Source organism: Corvus kubaryi, unplaced genomic scaffold (assembly GCF_017639235.1).
Source record: "Corvus kubaryi isolate FWS band 111438036 unplaced genomic scaffold, C.kubaryi_AGA036_p1.0 37322, whole genome shotgun sequence".
Classification (NCBI taxonomy): Eukaryota; Metazoa; Chordata; class Aves; order Passeriformes; family Corvidae; genus Corvus; species Corvus kubaryi.
The window spans coordinates 3,295,406-3,312,253 of record NW_024581101.1 but is presented as its reverse complement, the minus strand read 5'-3'; the positions used below and the strand labels follow the sequence as shown (position 1 = coordinate 3,312,253).

The following is a 16,848-nucleotide window of genomic DNA, read 5'->3' as shown; positions in this document are numbered from 1 at the left end:
CCCCCTCAGCCAGGGCAGGGATCGCGCCCAGACCGTGCAGAATCCCCCTCAGCCGGCATGGCCCTCAGACCGGGAAGGATGCCCCTCATCCCGCATCGCACTCAGCCTGGATCACCCTCAGAACACACAAAATCCTCCAGAAACGCACAATCTAAGTGCAGATAATTCGTTTATTGAAGTCCAAATTTACAACTGAAGTTTACAACTTTTTTTTTTTTTTCCCCCCAAAACAAAAGCTTTGTTTGAATTTAGGAAGAATAAATGTTTGTTTTTGTTTTTGTTTTTGTTTTTTTTTAATAATGTACAGACTATATCTCTTAAATAAGTTAATATCTTTGAAAAAAGAGCAATATGTTCCTTTTTTTAATGTTGCAGTGCAACTTACAACTTACATGTCTGTGCAATGTACCATGAGGTATATGCCCAGTGAGCAACACACAGTGAAGTTTTCCATTCATAAATTTTCATTGTAGACACACAAAAAGTTAACAAGTTATTAATCTGTGATAGAAAAAACGCAGCCGGTTACAGTAATTCACACAGAACTCATCTGGAAAGAGGGAAAAAAGAAACCTAATGTTCATTGCCTATAGAAACTATTGGATCATCTCTCAACATAGACAAGTATAAAATTAAAAATACTGTTGTGAAACTGAAGAAATACTGTATTATCCAGGGGTTGAAACCTTGTTTGACCTGTATTAGTCTAGAACCATTGGTTTTCTCTCTCTAGCATCCATGAGCTGAGGGATTTACTGTGGTACCGATGGAGCATCTGCTCATCAAAGCATTAAGCACGATGGGAATTATAGAAAAGTTGCAGAATGCTCAAAAACTTACAACTCCAACATTTTCCCTGGCATGGACAGGTGGTTTTCCATTGCCTCTTAGTTCATCTCCCAGCTGATTAGAAAAACAAGGCTGAAACATGGAAGATTACTCGTATGTGAAGCTTGACACTTCAAACTTCGCGAGATGGCTCTAAAATACTTATTCTTCTTAACGACAGAAAACATATATTTATTTAAGAAAGAATCATCCACAATATAACTTTGTGATAAATAACAGTTCTGCCTCTAATACATATATACATACTGCTTGTAAACAAAAATGCCCACAGGTCATGGAGTCTCCATGATTTTTATACAAGGCGCTATAGATTTTTTTTTTTTTTTTTTTTGTTATTGAAAACAGTCCTAGTGAAAGTTTGGTTTATAACCTCCTATTGCTACAGAAACAGTAAGAATGTTTATATTTACAAAGAAACAAAGACCATGGAGACCCCATAGCGTTATTTGCCAAAGATCTGAAGTTGGTGGGGTTTGCAAAATACACGTTGTCAGCATGTTGGACAGGTTGAACACCAGCAGTACGATACTCCAGTGCTTTGGTATTTCAACCCCTGAATATACAAAGACATTACTACAGTCTACTTCACAGTTTAATGCAAGTAAAGTGCAAGCCATAGTACAAGGGTGTCATACATTTCCATACATGTAAGCGTTATCTAAAAAAGGCTCTATACAAGGTTTATTAGCTATTTAGTAACCTAGAAGTCACCTATGGCCCAGCAATTAATGATCTTACAAGGATATTGTCTTTGCAATACAGTATGTGTCAAATGTAAAAAGTTTATTAATACTAGTGCATTTCTCTTATATCCTAACCTGTTTTCTCGTCAGATTTTTAAGCTGAAATCCTTGTTTCTCAGTAAAACAGAAGTCTTAACTGGTAACAGGGTCTTACTGGTTTTTTGGCCAGTGAACACGGTTCGTTAAGACATACTTGTTTTGTGGTTGCTAGTGAAAAAATGCAATAGTTAATATGTATAATGTGACATCCTTAGTTAATCTGCAGCATTCGGACAGACGCATTTACTGCTAGTAAAAAGATCTGTATTGATACCCTCACCAACTCCTGAGGATGAACAATATTCTAGAAATGTGAGGACAGAAGCTACAGGGCTTAGCTGGTCAAACAGCAGGTTGTTGACGTATTTGATCATTTTTACAACATTGCTTTCTTTCAAATACTGCTCATACAGTGGCATTAATGCTTAAAGTCCCTAATTATCACTTCTAACACATGTATGTGCTCAATAAAAATAAAGGTATATCTGCCTGGCCTGCATTAAGAATGAATATGGTTCTTTTCCTGAAGGCAGTTTCTGTCTGAATGATTTAATTTTTTATTTTTTTTTAAGAGGAGGTCCCAGTAGTATATCACCTATCTTCAAACCTGATAGAAGCTTAAACAATATTATTTATAAACCTCCTTCTGGATGTGCAAGAGTGTTAAAACCCGTAAAATGTAGAAAATTAGCTTTAAAAAATGTTTCTTTCACTATTAGTTACATCCAGAGCAGAGAGTCCCCTGCCCCCACGTTAGAGAGTGGAACTGATCGGAAACATCACATTTTGCTTGTGTGTAATGGGAGCAAAGAAAATACCTATAAACATCAACTAAGAAAATAGAACCCACTAGTTTTGGTTTAAATAGCCATGTAATTTCCATACATCAGCTGATGTGGCTCAGGTGCGATTTTTAGATGGGATTTTCAGATCTGTGCCCACATAACACCCATGGAGAGCCTCAGCCACTCAGTATGAATTCATCTGAGAGAGGAGACGGAGAACCTTTCCCCACACCATCCTGCCTGGAAAACCTACCCTGAGCCTCAGCTTTAGTGAGGGAAACATTCTGGAAGAAAAAGAGCTTTTTAATACTGAATATAAATGAATAGCTAATATTGCTTCTCCAGTCTTTCCTGTTATGACCCATTTTTTGTCCTAGTGGTAAATAAACATCATCTGGCAGCAGGGAAAGTGATGTGTTGTCTCAGTGGCCTAAGGCATGTGGTACATGGAAAATCTACCGTGGAAAACCTGTGCCCTTCTGGCTGCCCTAAAAGCACCATTTCCCTACTGTGAAAACTGAGGAGAGAATAAAATCCTCTATGAGACCAAGCCACCACTTATTTCTCTAACATTAAATGTAGGGAACCCGGGTGTGCCCTGGATGGGGTGTTCGAGCTGAGACCCAGCGATACAGACAGGCCTGTGCTCTCTTCCTGAAGGAATCTCTCTAGGACAGTCAGAATATCTGTAGAGACACAAGACTTGCTTATACTGACAAATTGAGTGTTTAAACTGTAAATTAAATTGTCTGGTGGTATCCTCTAGTTCAGGGGCAGCTGACAGGCATTGCAGAGGGGGCTGGTTTTGTTGTGCTGCATCATGCCTTAGCCAGGGGTTGTTTTACACAAACCATCTTTGAAGGACTTTGTTCCTCACTGCATGAAGAGTTTGTACAAACTGTTGATGAATTATCACAGAATAGCTCTGCTAGCAGAGCTGTCCCTCCTCAAGGATCAACAGCCCCCAGCTATATCACCCTGGTCATAAATACTGCTATTTTTTTGGCAGAAAAGAATGCTTTTACCGCTTTGGAAGACAGTAAAACCACATGAGGAGAGAATATGGCAAATAAGGTATGTGATAATCTTGGCCTGATTCGCATTACTTGAGACAAAAATAAGAAGAATGTTCTTTGTTCTCCTCAGATTTGTGTTGAGTCAAACAATTTCTACCTGATTGTTATTTTTTCTCCCAGAAGTCCTATTAACATTTAAAGTGAAATCTCCTGAAGGTCAGCAGCAGAATTCTACAACTTTTGAGGAGGCTTAGCCCTTCTCAGAGCCGCTGTAAAGTAACCCCGTCAAAGGTACCTGTACTGTCCTTCACAAGACCTTGGAGAATGAGTGTTCTGGTCTGGAAGGCTGTAACTGCTGAGAGGAGAAAGAGTAGACTTAAGTGGCCATGTACAATTCTCTGCAACACTCATTTCTTTTTCCTTGGAAAAAGCCAGTGGAGCACCACATTTCCAGCTCAAAAGGCAGCAGCCGAGAGCTGAATATACTGATAAGAACCCCCTCCTCCTCCTTTGATTTTTGTTCGTGTCAATTAGAGCAAGCTCAGGGTAGTTTTCACTTAAAATAATGAAACCAAGAAAAATGTCTCAGTTCTCTCAGGAGGTGATGCTGAGAGAGCTATTAAGACACTTTCAAAGATCTGACATGTCACTGAATACAGAACAGTATTAAAAAAGGAGGGGAATCAGTAGCTCAGGGGAAGCATTAAATCAGTTGTAATGAAAAATAGCCAGTAACAAAAAGACTCAGCTTGTAGGGTGTCAGAAAAAGTCTATGGGCTGAGACATTTTACCTGCAGGAATCCTGAATGAAGACACTAATAAGATCCAGTTAAATAAATCATATCCAAACAACATTTCCATGTTGTTGTATATGTTAAAAACCAAGTTTTACCTGAGAATTCAGGCAGGAAAACTGGTAAATTAATAAATCTATTGTACTGGTGCTATTTATTTCCCTTGATGAATGCAACAGCCAAACCTCGTTCTTTTCTTATTTAAAAATACGGCATCAAAACGACCACAACAATTTCAGCTGCTTTGTACAGTGTGTTTCAGCACCTATTGGTCCAGGAGAATTAGACATATTTTAACACATGAGCAGGATTTGGTGCATGAATTTTTAAATACAGTATCTGTATTGCACTTTGCATTCCAGTGAGTTCAAAGGTGGTGAAAATTCAAATAATTGTGCTGTGGTGACTGTGCACATTACTCTCTGCAGTACATATAGATTGGCACCTACATCCAGGAGGAGGAAACCCATGGCAGGGAGGGAAGGGCTGCAGGGTGGAGTTGAGTACATGTGCCAGGGGTATGATAAGTTGTTGTGAAACGGCTTCCAAATGCCAGCTGACATTTGTGAAAGAATAAAGTATTTGTATTGCTTAATTTAGCAATTTGATTTTGCTTGCGTTAAGGCACAAGCAATGCCAGACAAATGTTTCAAACTTTTCTCCCAGTTAATCTTAAGCCCATTAGAGGGAATTTCTGCAGTGTATCTCATCTCATTTCATCTCATGAATCTCCTGGACAATTTATTTGGCCTATTCAGTGCAAATCAGGTTTGCTGAGAGCTGCTCTGCAAGAGCAGAATGCAGACTCACAATTCCAAGAAATTTTAGAAACAATGATCTCATGACACTGGAAGGTTTTTAAAGATAAGCTGAGCGAAAGTGTGAACTCTCAACTATTTATCTCATCTACTCATATTTCAGAAATTGTATTTAAACTTAAAACTGAGATAATCTATTTTCCCTGCTACTTGTGTCATTTCTGAGAACTATATCTTCCCAATTATATTTATCATTTTCATCTATAAGTAGTATTCTCTGTTTTCCTGTGACTTCACTGAATATGCTTGGTTCTGTCTTGAGTGACAATACAGTGGCATTTGAAATCCTTTTGGAAAGCTATTTGAAAATAATATAGATCTTTTCATTATGAAAGCACAAACCATCTTTTGGGTTTGAAACCAAAGTCATATTTAAATTTCTTTAGGAATTTAGATAGTTCAATCTATTTAACTAATTTGGTGATCATCCATCACTTCTTGCATGTATAGTATGAGTTAATTTCCAAATGGATTCTATAATTTACGCTGTTGCTCACTGGAAATGAAGGAATGAAATTGAGACTGGAAAGAAGGGAGGAGGCAAGGGAATGGTGTTTTAAATTTTGTCTTTGTTTCTCACTATGCAATTGTATTTTAAATTGTTAATAAATGAATTTTCCCCAAGTCAAGTTGGTTTGCCTACGATAACCATTAGTAGGTGATCTCCCTGTCTTTATCTCAACCTGGGAGCTTTTCCATGACATTTTTTCCCCCTGTCCAGCCAAGGTCAGCCCCCCACAGCTGCTCTGCAGAGATGGAATTAATACCCAGGACACCTTCACATGGGTTTGACTTTGGGAATAATAAAATCTCTCCCTGGATATTAGGACCTCACTGAGATAACATTTTTTCCTCTCTTATGCTGAACTACATGGATTTTACAGTCCTGGATGTATGAGAGACAATTAGGTTTATCTTGTGAAAAAATTATCAGTGAAATCTGTTTCAATGAAATCTGTTTCAGTGAAATGACATCAGCTGTATTCACATCCCCTTCGTTCTGCCTTTTAGAGCTATTCTAGCAAGCAGAGTCAAAGCAAACTGTGAATGGTTTTGAAATCTATGTTCAGTAGCATTCAGAGCAATCTTCTTTTCCCCCCAAGAATACAAGTATTTTGCCCAAAATCTGATTCTTACAAACCATTCTCACCCAGGCAAGGAAGTGAAATACTCTGTGTGACTTGTGTGTCTTCCCAAACCAATCAATACGGATTGGTTTTCGAATGATGTTTTGAATAACTTCACCCACTTGCAAATGTACTGCTAGCAGTTAAAAATTATTGCCAGACATTACATAATTTTGAATAATTAACTCAGCTATAGATGTCAGTCTATCACAGAATGTAATTGATTAGTTTAGGAGGTTTTTTAGCTTTTTTCTCATGCTTTTTTGAATTTTGTGACTCACAGTCATGTGTCACTTAAATTCACAGTGAAGAAACGATGAAAACCTGCAGTATGTACCTTACTCAGTGCAGATGTTTTTTTTTCTTTCACCATGAAATACTTCAAATTCTATTAAAACCAGTTTAAGTTGCAGCATTAGTGAACAACCAATATTGTTCTACTCGTATCTTACCTCTGTGCCAAACCTGCTTGCTCGTGTTCCTTCGTTTGAAAGGCAGGCACAGCACATTACAAACACAGTATTTAAATGGCATGTACAGAGTGCCCATAGGGCCAGACTGGGATCTATTTCTTAGATGTACAGTGTACATTTTAAGGCACACTATAGGGATTGAGTTTACATTTTGATAACTCTGTCCTTTTATTTGCAAAGATGGTCACTACCTGGAAATGTTGCAAAAATAAATGTTCATCTCTAAGAGTGGCCAATGTATTTATGTCTTCATTTTTATATTTTTTCTCAAGAAAAATTGTGTGAAAATGTGAACTTTAGGGCATTTTAAAAGGAAATGTCAACTACCATGTTACATTTTATATACATAGATATGTATTTATATATATCTAAATATATAAAATGATTGTAGGAGCTCATACTATAAGCTGAGTTCTAGTACAGTACTTTAAATATACTGGTATTTGTTTTCAGTTACACTTCTGCACCACTTCTTTCTAATGCAGAGCTTGATACGGACATTGGTTGATAATAGCAAACAAAAAGAATTCATAAAGAATATTATTGTCTTATCATGCAATGTAGTAGGCATCCTGTGGCACTATTCTCTTACCCAAGTATTTACAGTACTGCTGAGTACCTTAGCAATAAATACCCAGTGTTTTTCTGACTGCATCTTTCAGAGCACCCAGCAGCGGCTCAGGCTGAGGCTCCTGTCACACGTGAGTCTCGATGAAGGAGTGTGTGTGTGTCAGCATTGGGGCTGAGCTTGCCAGTTCAGAGGCTCCATTTTGAGACTTCCCAGCAGCACTGTACTCACAAATGTCCAGGAAAAACTCATAGTTCTTTAATTTCCAATCTTTGAACTTCTTTGATGTTAAATTGGGATCATCCAGAAGACTGTTGATGACTGTGAGGTCCCCTTCCTTTGCCTGGCAAATTCCAGAAAGACAGAGGACACGTCAAAATGAAATTTTGTATTTCAGCACCTTATTTCTTCTTTCACTTTAAGTGCTGGGGAAACTACTATGGAAACTTTAATATTTACCTAAATTCAGGAACTATTACAGTATAAACTGTTTGACAGCTCAGTCTGTGGCATGTGCTACAGCTTGCCTTCACAGAGTGACAAATAGTGTCTTTTTTTTCTTAAGTGGGAACATGTTTACTTTCAAGGATTTTTAGTTTCTTTAAAACTTAGTTGTAAGGTACAAAAAAAGCATTAACAATAGAAAATGTAAAGAGATTAAGGACAAGGGGAAATGGCTTCACACTGCTGTAGGGCAGGGTTAGCTGGGATATCGGAGAGAAATTCTTCCTTGTGAGGGTGGGGAGGCCCTGGCACAGGGTGCCCAGAGAAGCTGTGGCTGCCCCTGGATCCCTGGAAGTGTCCAAGGCTGGGTTGGACGGGGCTTGGAGCACCCTGGGATAGTGGGAGGTGTCCCTGCCCATGGCAGGGGGTGGCAGTGGATGGGCTTTAAGGTCTCTACAACCCAAACCCTTCTGTGATTCCACGATTATACTTTTCCTAGTTTATGTTCCTTACACACAAAATCAGTGATAAAGCCTTACTTTTAAAGTGCTCTTGAGAACTCGGATGTGGTGCAGCTTTTCATTGATCACTGGGTCATTACAGCGCTTCACGAAGGACTTGCGGAACTCCTGCTTGGTGGAGGGCCGCTGCTCTCCGAAAGCTGACAGACTGGCTTCTTCCAGAGTTCTGTAGAGCTCTTGCAGACCATCTGGGGTTTCTTCAATTTCTTTTACATTTTCTGAAAGAAAAGAAAGAAACCTAACAACAAACCTGATCATTCAGATGAGGTCTCTAAAAGCAGCAATACTGCAACTTCAATACTATATTAACCTATTACTCAGTTCTCCAATGTTTGTTTTGATTGAAATGAGAATATTTGGATCATCCCAAAGCTCAATTTTTTAGTGCTACATCCTGGCATTTCAAGTACAAACTTCTGTGTTTGCTAGCATCCAGCAGTTCAGCCACAAAATCCTTGCTGAGAATAGTGGCAGCACTGCTCTGGATTTTGATGGCAGATGAGATGAGAACATCTCCCAGAGCTTACCTTCTGCACAGAAACTATTGTGCCTTCTAATAGGAACCTTCTCTTCCAGGTTGTCATCAGTGCCTTCGATGGACTTTACACATCCCTTCCCCCAGACATCTCTGTTTCGGGGAAGGCTTTGGCTGCGTTGTTTCTGGGGCCGCCCATAGGAGCTGTGTCCCCTCGGACATCCCACCAGGGGAAAAGGCCCATCCTGCTCAAAATTGTGGCGCCTCTGGACGGGCAGTGTGGCTTGTCTCCGTTTGTCTGGGGACATTCCGGGCCGGCCACTCATGTACTCCGCCTCCGGAGGGACAGTCTGAAGGAAATGGAGCCCTGAACTGGTTAAGGGAGTCTCTATCAGGTCCTGCCACGAGCGCCGTTCTCGGTAGGGAAGTCTGCACCCCGAGGATTGGGTGCTGCCTGCTACATCCTGCCGGGAGTCCTCGGCAGAAGAGTGGGAATACGTGGATTCACTGGAAAAGTGTCGACTTTGTTTGGCTTCAGGGAATGGACTTGAAGAATTCACCTGGAAAGATACAAAAACATCTGCCCATAAGACAATGTTTTGAACAGACCCAAGAAAAAGACTGTAGTGTAAAGCATTCTATGGTATCTAGTAATCAGATGGACTTGATTTGTCATAACATGAACCACTGTAAACAGAAGAGAATTAGCAGCGACAACTTTTATACAAGTGCTGTTTTTACCACTCCCTATTCTTGTTTTGCACATTCTCTGCCCACGAGCAACTCCTGATGGAAAGAACAGTGTAACACTGGTGCAGGTTTCCTGAAGACCTGTGCAGCTTACACTCAGTCCAGCTGAGGACAGTGTAAGTCTCCAAAAGAAACCGTAATTGGATTTCTTTTCTTTTTTTAGGGGCCAAACAGAAAAAACCAAAAAACAAACCCAAACAACAAAAACTTCAGCACCCAGGAAGATTTTTGACTGGGGGACTGTTGAACTTGTGAAACGATTTGAATGAATTCTGCTGGGTCTGTGTACAAATTTAATTCAAAACAAAGAGAAAGGCAAAAATGTGGAAAAACAGAAAGGGAGGGGCTTAACCTGTATCCCAGTTGATAAAACAGCATCACATGGGTGAAAATCAGTCTGAACTTCACCCATGTGATGCTGTTGTCTCAGTCACTCTTTCTTTGGTTCTGGCTGTGTGAGGATCGTGTCATTCACGCTGAAGAAAAATCTGAAAGAAAAATAGAGAACAGTCCTATCTGTGCTTAGAATCATAGAATAATTATCATAATTGCCTGTGTTTTGTCTAATAGAAATGTTCTATTTGCAATACTGTCACTACTATGGTATTGTAGACAGTCTTGTAAAAAAAACCTCTTTTCTAGAAAGATTTATTTTTCAAAAAAGAACCAAAACATGATTACTGTGTGAATGTGAGCTGATCTTAATCTCTAACATCCGGTATCCAATATTCATAATTGAAAACCAATCTCAATTAATACAAACTATCCCATCTACCACATTCTTTTCATATTCTGCAGTGAAGGTAAAATATTCTATTCCTATTATGATGTGTAGTTTCACCAATCCTACAAAAAAAGGTCATATTTCCAGTCTAGTGACAGATCTGTGTCAGGACACATTTACCTCTCCTTCCTTTCTAACTGATTTGCTATGGAAAAATCCAAGTCTTGGCTCATGAGGAACAGCAGTAATTTCATTTTTACAATCACATCTGGCTTTGTTCCACTGCCTTTATGGTATTTAAATATCCCAGAACAAGGGACGTGCAAGTCAAGGCACACAGATGTCCTTTGGTGACCTACGGTCCGTGCAGTGTGTGTGACTCACTGAGGGTGTTCGGTGGTAGGTGTCACACAGCGTGGAGGAGCCCTCCTGCTTCAGGGTGAGGGAGCCATCGATGTCGTCCTGATCGCTTTCACTCCAGTAATCTGCTGACAAAGCATTCCACGTTTCACTCGGGTGCTTTTCCACAAGAAAGCAGATCCCACATTTTAACAGCATCCTTCCATGGCGAGGTGAACGTTCCCCAGCCACCCGCAGGGCTCGGCAGCCACTCAGGAACGGGCTGGTGGAAAGGTCTGGCACCTCAAACACACAGGGAGTGCAGGAACCTCTGAATGCTTTAGGGAGGTGTTACAGAAGGCAGCTTGGGCACCTGACTCCCTGTGCACATAAAACCAACATCTAGTCACAGATTTTCAAACAGAAACCTCATTCCAGATGCCGAAGTAGAGCCAAGCCTGAACACTTAATTTAACTAGGCATAACAGGTTCTGCTGTGGGTGATGGGGAAGGGGCAAAGCTGGCACCTGAGCTCGGGACGTGCAAACAAATATTGCTGAAGCTCACATTGCCCTGAAGTCTGTGATGTCTGCACTGGTTTTAGGGGAATGAGCATCCCTAGGGCTGGGATCTGGGAGATCACACCTCACCCTAAACCCCGCATTCTCTTTATCGCTATTTTAAAATATTCCTTAAAATTACTAGTCAGGATTTTATTTTCTTTAGTGGTGGCACCAATAAATGTAGTTCTTCAAGGAAATGTATTCTTATTAAAATTGATATTTGAAAAGATATGGCCATATGTTGATAAAGAAGTCAGTTATGACCTCTCCAGCTCTGTTGAAATACTGAACAGATTTGTACTGTCTGCTCTCTTCTCCTAATTATAATCACTGAAGCATTACCTTCATCTGGGTGAATATCCTTGTCATCAGGTGTGTAACCAATTGCTGCGAGACCCAAACGATTCATCCATCTAATAGAATGATAAAAATGAGGAAGAGAGGTATTTAAAGGGAATATCTCACGTAAATCTGAAGGCATACATATTCCTGTCATCTGGAAAAGTCAGAGACAATGCTTAGCACAAAACACCGTTCAGGCAGTTAAAGTGATTCAGATGTGTTGGGTGGCTGATAACTGGGAGTGAAGGATGTCCCAGTCCAGGCACACTGCACGTGTTCCTCTGGATGTTCATCTCATGCAGAATTAGCCCTTGGCATTTTATTCTGCTGCCTAGAAATCTGAGGAATTAGAACATCAATCCTCCTCAGGTCCTCTGGAAAGTGTGACACACACACACACCCAAACATGCCCACTTTAGCAAAGAATGAATCAAAATTTGTAGAGAATGTCCAGCTCTGTCCCCACGTTAAACACAATCAAACCCTCTCCAAGCTGCATGTGAAGACTGTGTGGGGAAGGTTTTCCAGAGACACAGTGTAAAGGAGCTTATCACATTTATTCTGATTGTTTCTTCTATTTATTTCAAGAACTTGGCTGAATTGCCAAAATACTAGAAAATAAAATACAATGATGATAATTATTGTGTGAAAACCTGTATTGGGAAATAAGTTGAATTGAATTTGTATCCTCAGAAAGCTAAAACAGCCTATTGACAGTTTGGTTGTTTGCTCGTCTGGATTCACAATGCTGGTGATATAAACATTTCATCTTGTTGAGCTGTGATATCAACACTGCTTTCCCTTGATTTAATACAAATTTTTGGGTTTCTAAAGCAAGACTTGGTAAATTGCAAGTACTTCAATATTTGCATTTCACGTTGGATGTGCTGCTTTCTTTCTTTATCCCCAAATTATTTAGTTTGATAGAAAATACAATTTTTTTCCTTCATTAGGAAAATATTACCATTTATTTTGGGGAAAATACCTTTTGAGTTTTCTTTATGTAAGATACCTGGATGTTTATACAGTATATAATTGAAAAACTGGGGAAAGAAGGAAATTAACACACAGAGGGAAAAGTCACTTCTCAATGTTCAGCAAATGGAAAATCAAGAATTATCTTATTTTCATCAACAAGGAGATATAACTGAAGAAAAAAAGCCCTAATAGTGACATCTATAATGACTGGGATGTATTCAACCATTCCCTCACTGAGTGACTGAATTCTTTATTATGCCATTAATTTCCCAGTATGTTGATGTGAGAGTTTATCTGGAAGCAGCTCTTTTTTCCATTTTGAACATTTGCAATATCAAATTTGTTAATAATTATGTTCCTGGTTAACAAATATTATAATGGCAAAAACATCTTTCACAGGCCTCAAGTCAGACATTAGTGAACAGTACATGAAATATCAAAAGGACAGTTGTTTTGCAGATTAAAACAAGAAAACTATTCAGTATTATTCTTTCCCTCTTGTACTAGAAGAGAAAAAAAGCTTTTAAGGACATATGTGACTGTTATTGTCCAGGAGGGTGGTATGTGGGAGATGGTAGGCACAGCAAGGAGGCAGAAAATGAAGGAAGAGTGAACTCTCCACTAAAAATAGTGCACAGTTCAGCACATATTGATCTCCTGGTCTTAGCAGCTCCACAGAGGCTCGAGAAATGATCTTAATTTGTAATATTGGATACAGCACTGACTCACTGCACAGCCTGCAGCAAATCCTTCTATGGATCTTATGACTTTCCTAAGTATCCAAAGGGGACAACGACATTTACTTCTTACAGGGAATTGTGAGAGGGCTTAATTTACTTGCAAAACTATGAAAATAAAGAATCGTACAATTGTATTGCTTTGCCTCTCAGTATTAAGCCAGAAGTGAGCAAATGAGATGAAAATGGAAATGATGATTAGTTTTCCCAAATATCAGCTGCAGGGTTAGGACTGCTTCCAGCCGTTGTTTGCATCAGCATGTCAATAACTCATCTTTATCATGAGGGAAGTACATTTAAAATGGATTAACAGATTTACAGAAGAGCTTTTGCACAGCGCTCACCAGCATCGTTTCCCTCAGCACACGGTGCCTTGATTGCCTGGCATTTGCTTCCCTTGCAAGGCAGATCCTTCATTGCAGGAATGGCAATGACAGCACTCCGTGCTCGTTATTAAGCATTTGTATTCACCAGTTCTTAATCAGTTGTTCCCGAATTTCTAAACTCATTAGCATTGGAGCAAAATAGTTCTAGTCATACTTTGCCATATGCCTTTGGCAATTAAGCAGGATGGCTCAGTGCCTTCAGCTGAGGTTCTGCTTAAGCACCAATGATAAATTAGGACTAATTACCATTTTCCAAGCTAAAACCAACTCAGCCATTTGTGTGGTCAGTGCATGGAAATTTGTATTGCCTTAAATTTCTTGCAAAATTTCTTTTGTTGCTCATTGTTAATTTGAAGGTGTCACATCTTGGAAGCAAATATAGACACCAGTTGAAGTGTTAGGATTAACCTTCCAGAGCACAGGGATGTTCTTAGGATACCCAGAGTATCAGCTTTACACATATGGCCTCAGTGGCCAAATCTGGAATTAGACGAAGTTAATCTTCCTTCTCTAAGGCTGCTCAGGCTTTTCTCTTCCAAAGGCCAAGATCATCCCCAGCTATAGTTACAAGGGCTTTCTTACCTCATTTACCACAATTCAGAGTCAGCTCTTTGTCAAGCCAACATAAAGGGTTATCTGATGACATTCAGTGGCTTATCATGATACAATCTCTTCTGATAAAAGAACTAGAATCTCCATTTTAGGTTTTGTGTTTTTAAAAAAAGCATGAGTGAATGCTTTTGAGGTTAATCAGGAGGTATACAAGTGGTGAGATTACAGCTCATTTTCTTACAGTTAATTTTTTTTTTTCCCAAGGAAATGCAAACTCAGTTCAAAAGGAACCCTGCATAAACTTGATGAATTTCCTTGATGAGTAAACCACTTTCATTTTTCAGAAAACTGCAGTCAAGGTTATAAAAAGCTCTTTGTGGAGAGCTTGGAAACACAGGCAGTTGGTTCTGAACTCTGCCCTGAGGGCAAATATTGGGTTCCAGGTGGGCACTGGAAGCTCCTGCCAGAGCTGGACTCCCAAGGGATGGAGGATGAACATCCCCCTGAGGGACAGGCACTGCAGGGCTCCATGTGCTGCACCTGGCCAGCACAACCCCAGGAGCTGGATTGCTAAATTGGTTTCTAGAGCTGTGCCCCAACAGCTCTGGGACTTCCCCGTGGTCACGAGGAGACCTGGGCTGCCCTGGCAGGTGCACCTTTGGGATTTCGCAGGCACATCCCTGTACCCCAACCCCGGGGCAGAAAGCTGGACTCCCTCCCCACAAATCCTGCCTTTTTACTTGGATAATTTCAACAACTCTTTCCTGTTGATAATTAAGCAACTCAACCAGCATGTTTCACTGAGTCTGGGCCACCCATCAGAGCACAGGGCTTGCATTCTGGATGGAAATTGTGATGACATGGAGCAGCACTAAATATCCCACGGATCCTCTGCCACAATATTTTACCTCCAGTATTGTACAGATCCCCATAAGATGTAATCACAGTCTTACCACAGCACGTTGTAACAACCTACAGGGGACCAAGAAGTGGGTTAATTGTTTCTTGTTGCCTGTGCTCCAGTGAACCAAAGGCAGGGAAAGATGAGCCTCAAGTAAAGTCATTGAAATGCACAAGTAAGTTTTGTACTTTGTCTCAGTTAAATTCTAAATAAATCAGACTTGGCTTTAATTAATTCTGTTGGTTACAAACAGGCACTGTTGTCATTGCTTTGGGATAAAATAGAGCTGCCTGGTAGTATTTAAGTTAAATTTACTGAGATAATTCTGGTTATTACCCAGGGATTACAGCCCGGGGCCTCTTCTGAGAGTCTGATTCTGCCCCAGGACTGAGCCGTGATGAGTGAAGGCACCAGGGCAGTGAGGAACTGAGGAGCTGTTGCAAGAGTCAAAGCCTGATACTGAAGAGTGAATCATGCCTGAAATGCCCCGAATTGTCAGGAGCTGGGAGCACATTCACTTACTGACACAACCACTGGGAAATATTAAAGCAGGCCAAACAACTGGGAAAGAATTGCACATTGCTGTGCTCTCCTAACACTGTATTAAAACCAAGAATATGCCATTCCTCAATGTACAAATACATAAATTTCTGTTTCCTGGCTGTTGTAGGCCTGAGCCAGTCCAAGGTCAGTGGGAGGTTCTGGGACTGGAGGCAATTAGTTTGCACAGTGGCATCACCCTCACCCCCTTGGGTGTTCCTTTCTACAGCCCAGGGTGAAAAAGACCAAATAAAAGAATAAAACAACTTGGACAATCTCAGTTGTCATAAATTTGAGAGAACTATTTTCTTTACCATAGGAGAATGGAAACCAATGGCAAGAGGATAACCTTTTTTACTTCCTATAAAAAAGGGGTGAAAAGTTACAATTTTTAGGTTATAGTTAGAACTGTTCCATAAATCCATGGAGAACAGGTCGGGAACAAGTGAGTTTTGTGGCTCAGAAAAGTTTTATTTGCTAATATCCTCACTTACTGCACATACGAGGTGGCTGATTATAGAAGAAACTATCTAATTAAAATAAAAATATAAATGAATTATATATCCTGAAAAGATGTAAATTCAAGAAAAGACAATCCACTTTTCTCTCTGTTAAATGTTCCATTGAAAATTAAGTCTATGAAATCCTGAGGCATTAACAGATAGAATAAATAACATATATGTCCTAGAATAAAGAAAATAGATTTCCTGTCTTTCTTGCATCTTTTCATCATTAATTCTTGCCCTTGTTGGTCATCTCTGCTTTGTGTTAGGAATATTTCAGTGCAGAAATATATCTTAATTTTTGAGATTGCATCTATACTTGAGCTTATTTGGTCAAAAGGAAAAACTAGAATGAAAGTGGAAGCTAAATTTCACTTGAATCAAGTTATCTTCAGGTCCATTAAAACAGAGATTCTCTTGAACCATTTATTTCATAAATAGAATTTATTCAGTGCAGTTTATAATTAATTTCTGATCAAAAAGCTTTGTGTTATAATTTTTTATGTCAGTGGGATAATCAGATTCCAGAATTCACAGTAAAATTCTTTGCAATACAGAAGTAGATTTAAAAGTTGATTTTGTACTTGTTATGCTAACTTCTCTGACCAGTCTCTCATACTGAACACCTGAAAAAACAATGCATTTCCCATCTGGGCTCCTAAGGTCCTTTATTTTCACTGTTTTCTATGATTATGCAGGTAATATATTCATTTAAGAGAATAAAAGTTTCTGCAATAGGAGTGGCTGTAATGATGCCTTGATTTTCCTCCACACAAAAGAAGCCCCAAACCACCTCCCAGTGAAATTTAACACTGAGCAGATCCTTCCCCATGACCTCATCTCTCCCAGTGTATCAGCCCTCAGCAGCCTCTGTTTCTGCT

At 39.7% G+C, this 16,848-nt stretch overlaps 1 protein-coding gene across 2 annotated transcripts in view; it reads right to left on the bottom strand.

Annotated features, from left to right (window-relative positions):
• Positions 1 to 152: 152 nt before the first annotated feature.
• LOC121665262 (connector enhancer of kinase suppressor of ras 2-like) overlaps positions 153 to 16,848 on the bottom strand; it is a 174,656-nt gene continuing 157,960 nt past the window's right edge. Inside the window, exons 21-25 of one of the 2 annotated variants that reach the window (XM_042029265.1) lie at positions 11,371 to 11,441; positions 10,511 to 10,614; positions 8,705 to 9,212; positions 8,196 to 8,395; positions 153 to 7,555 (exon numbers count right to left, since the gene is read on the bottom strand). In XM_042029265.1, coding sequence (XP_041885199.1) covers positions 7,340 to 7,555; positions 8,196 to 8,395; positions 8,705 to 9,212; positions 10,511 to 10,614; positions 11,371 to 11,441 — 1,099 coding nt within the window. In that variant the 3' untranslated portion in view covers positions 153 to 7,339. The remainder of the gene's footprint in view (positions 7,556 to 8,195; positions 8,396 to 8,704; positions 9,213 to 10,510; positions 10,615 to 11,370; positions 11,442 to 16,848) is intronic. The other variant, XM_042029266.1, reaches the window with a different exon arrangement.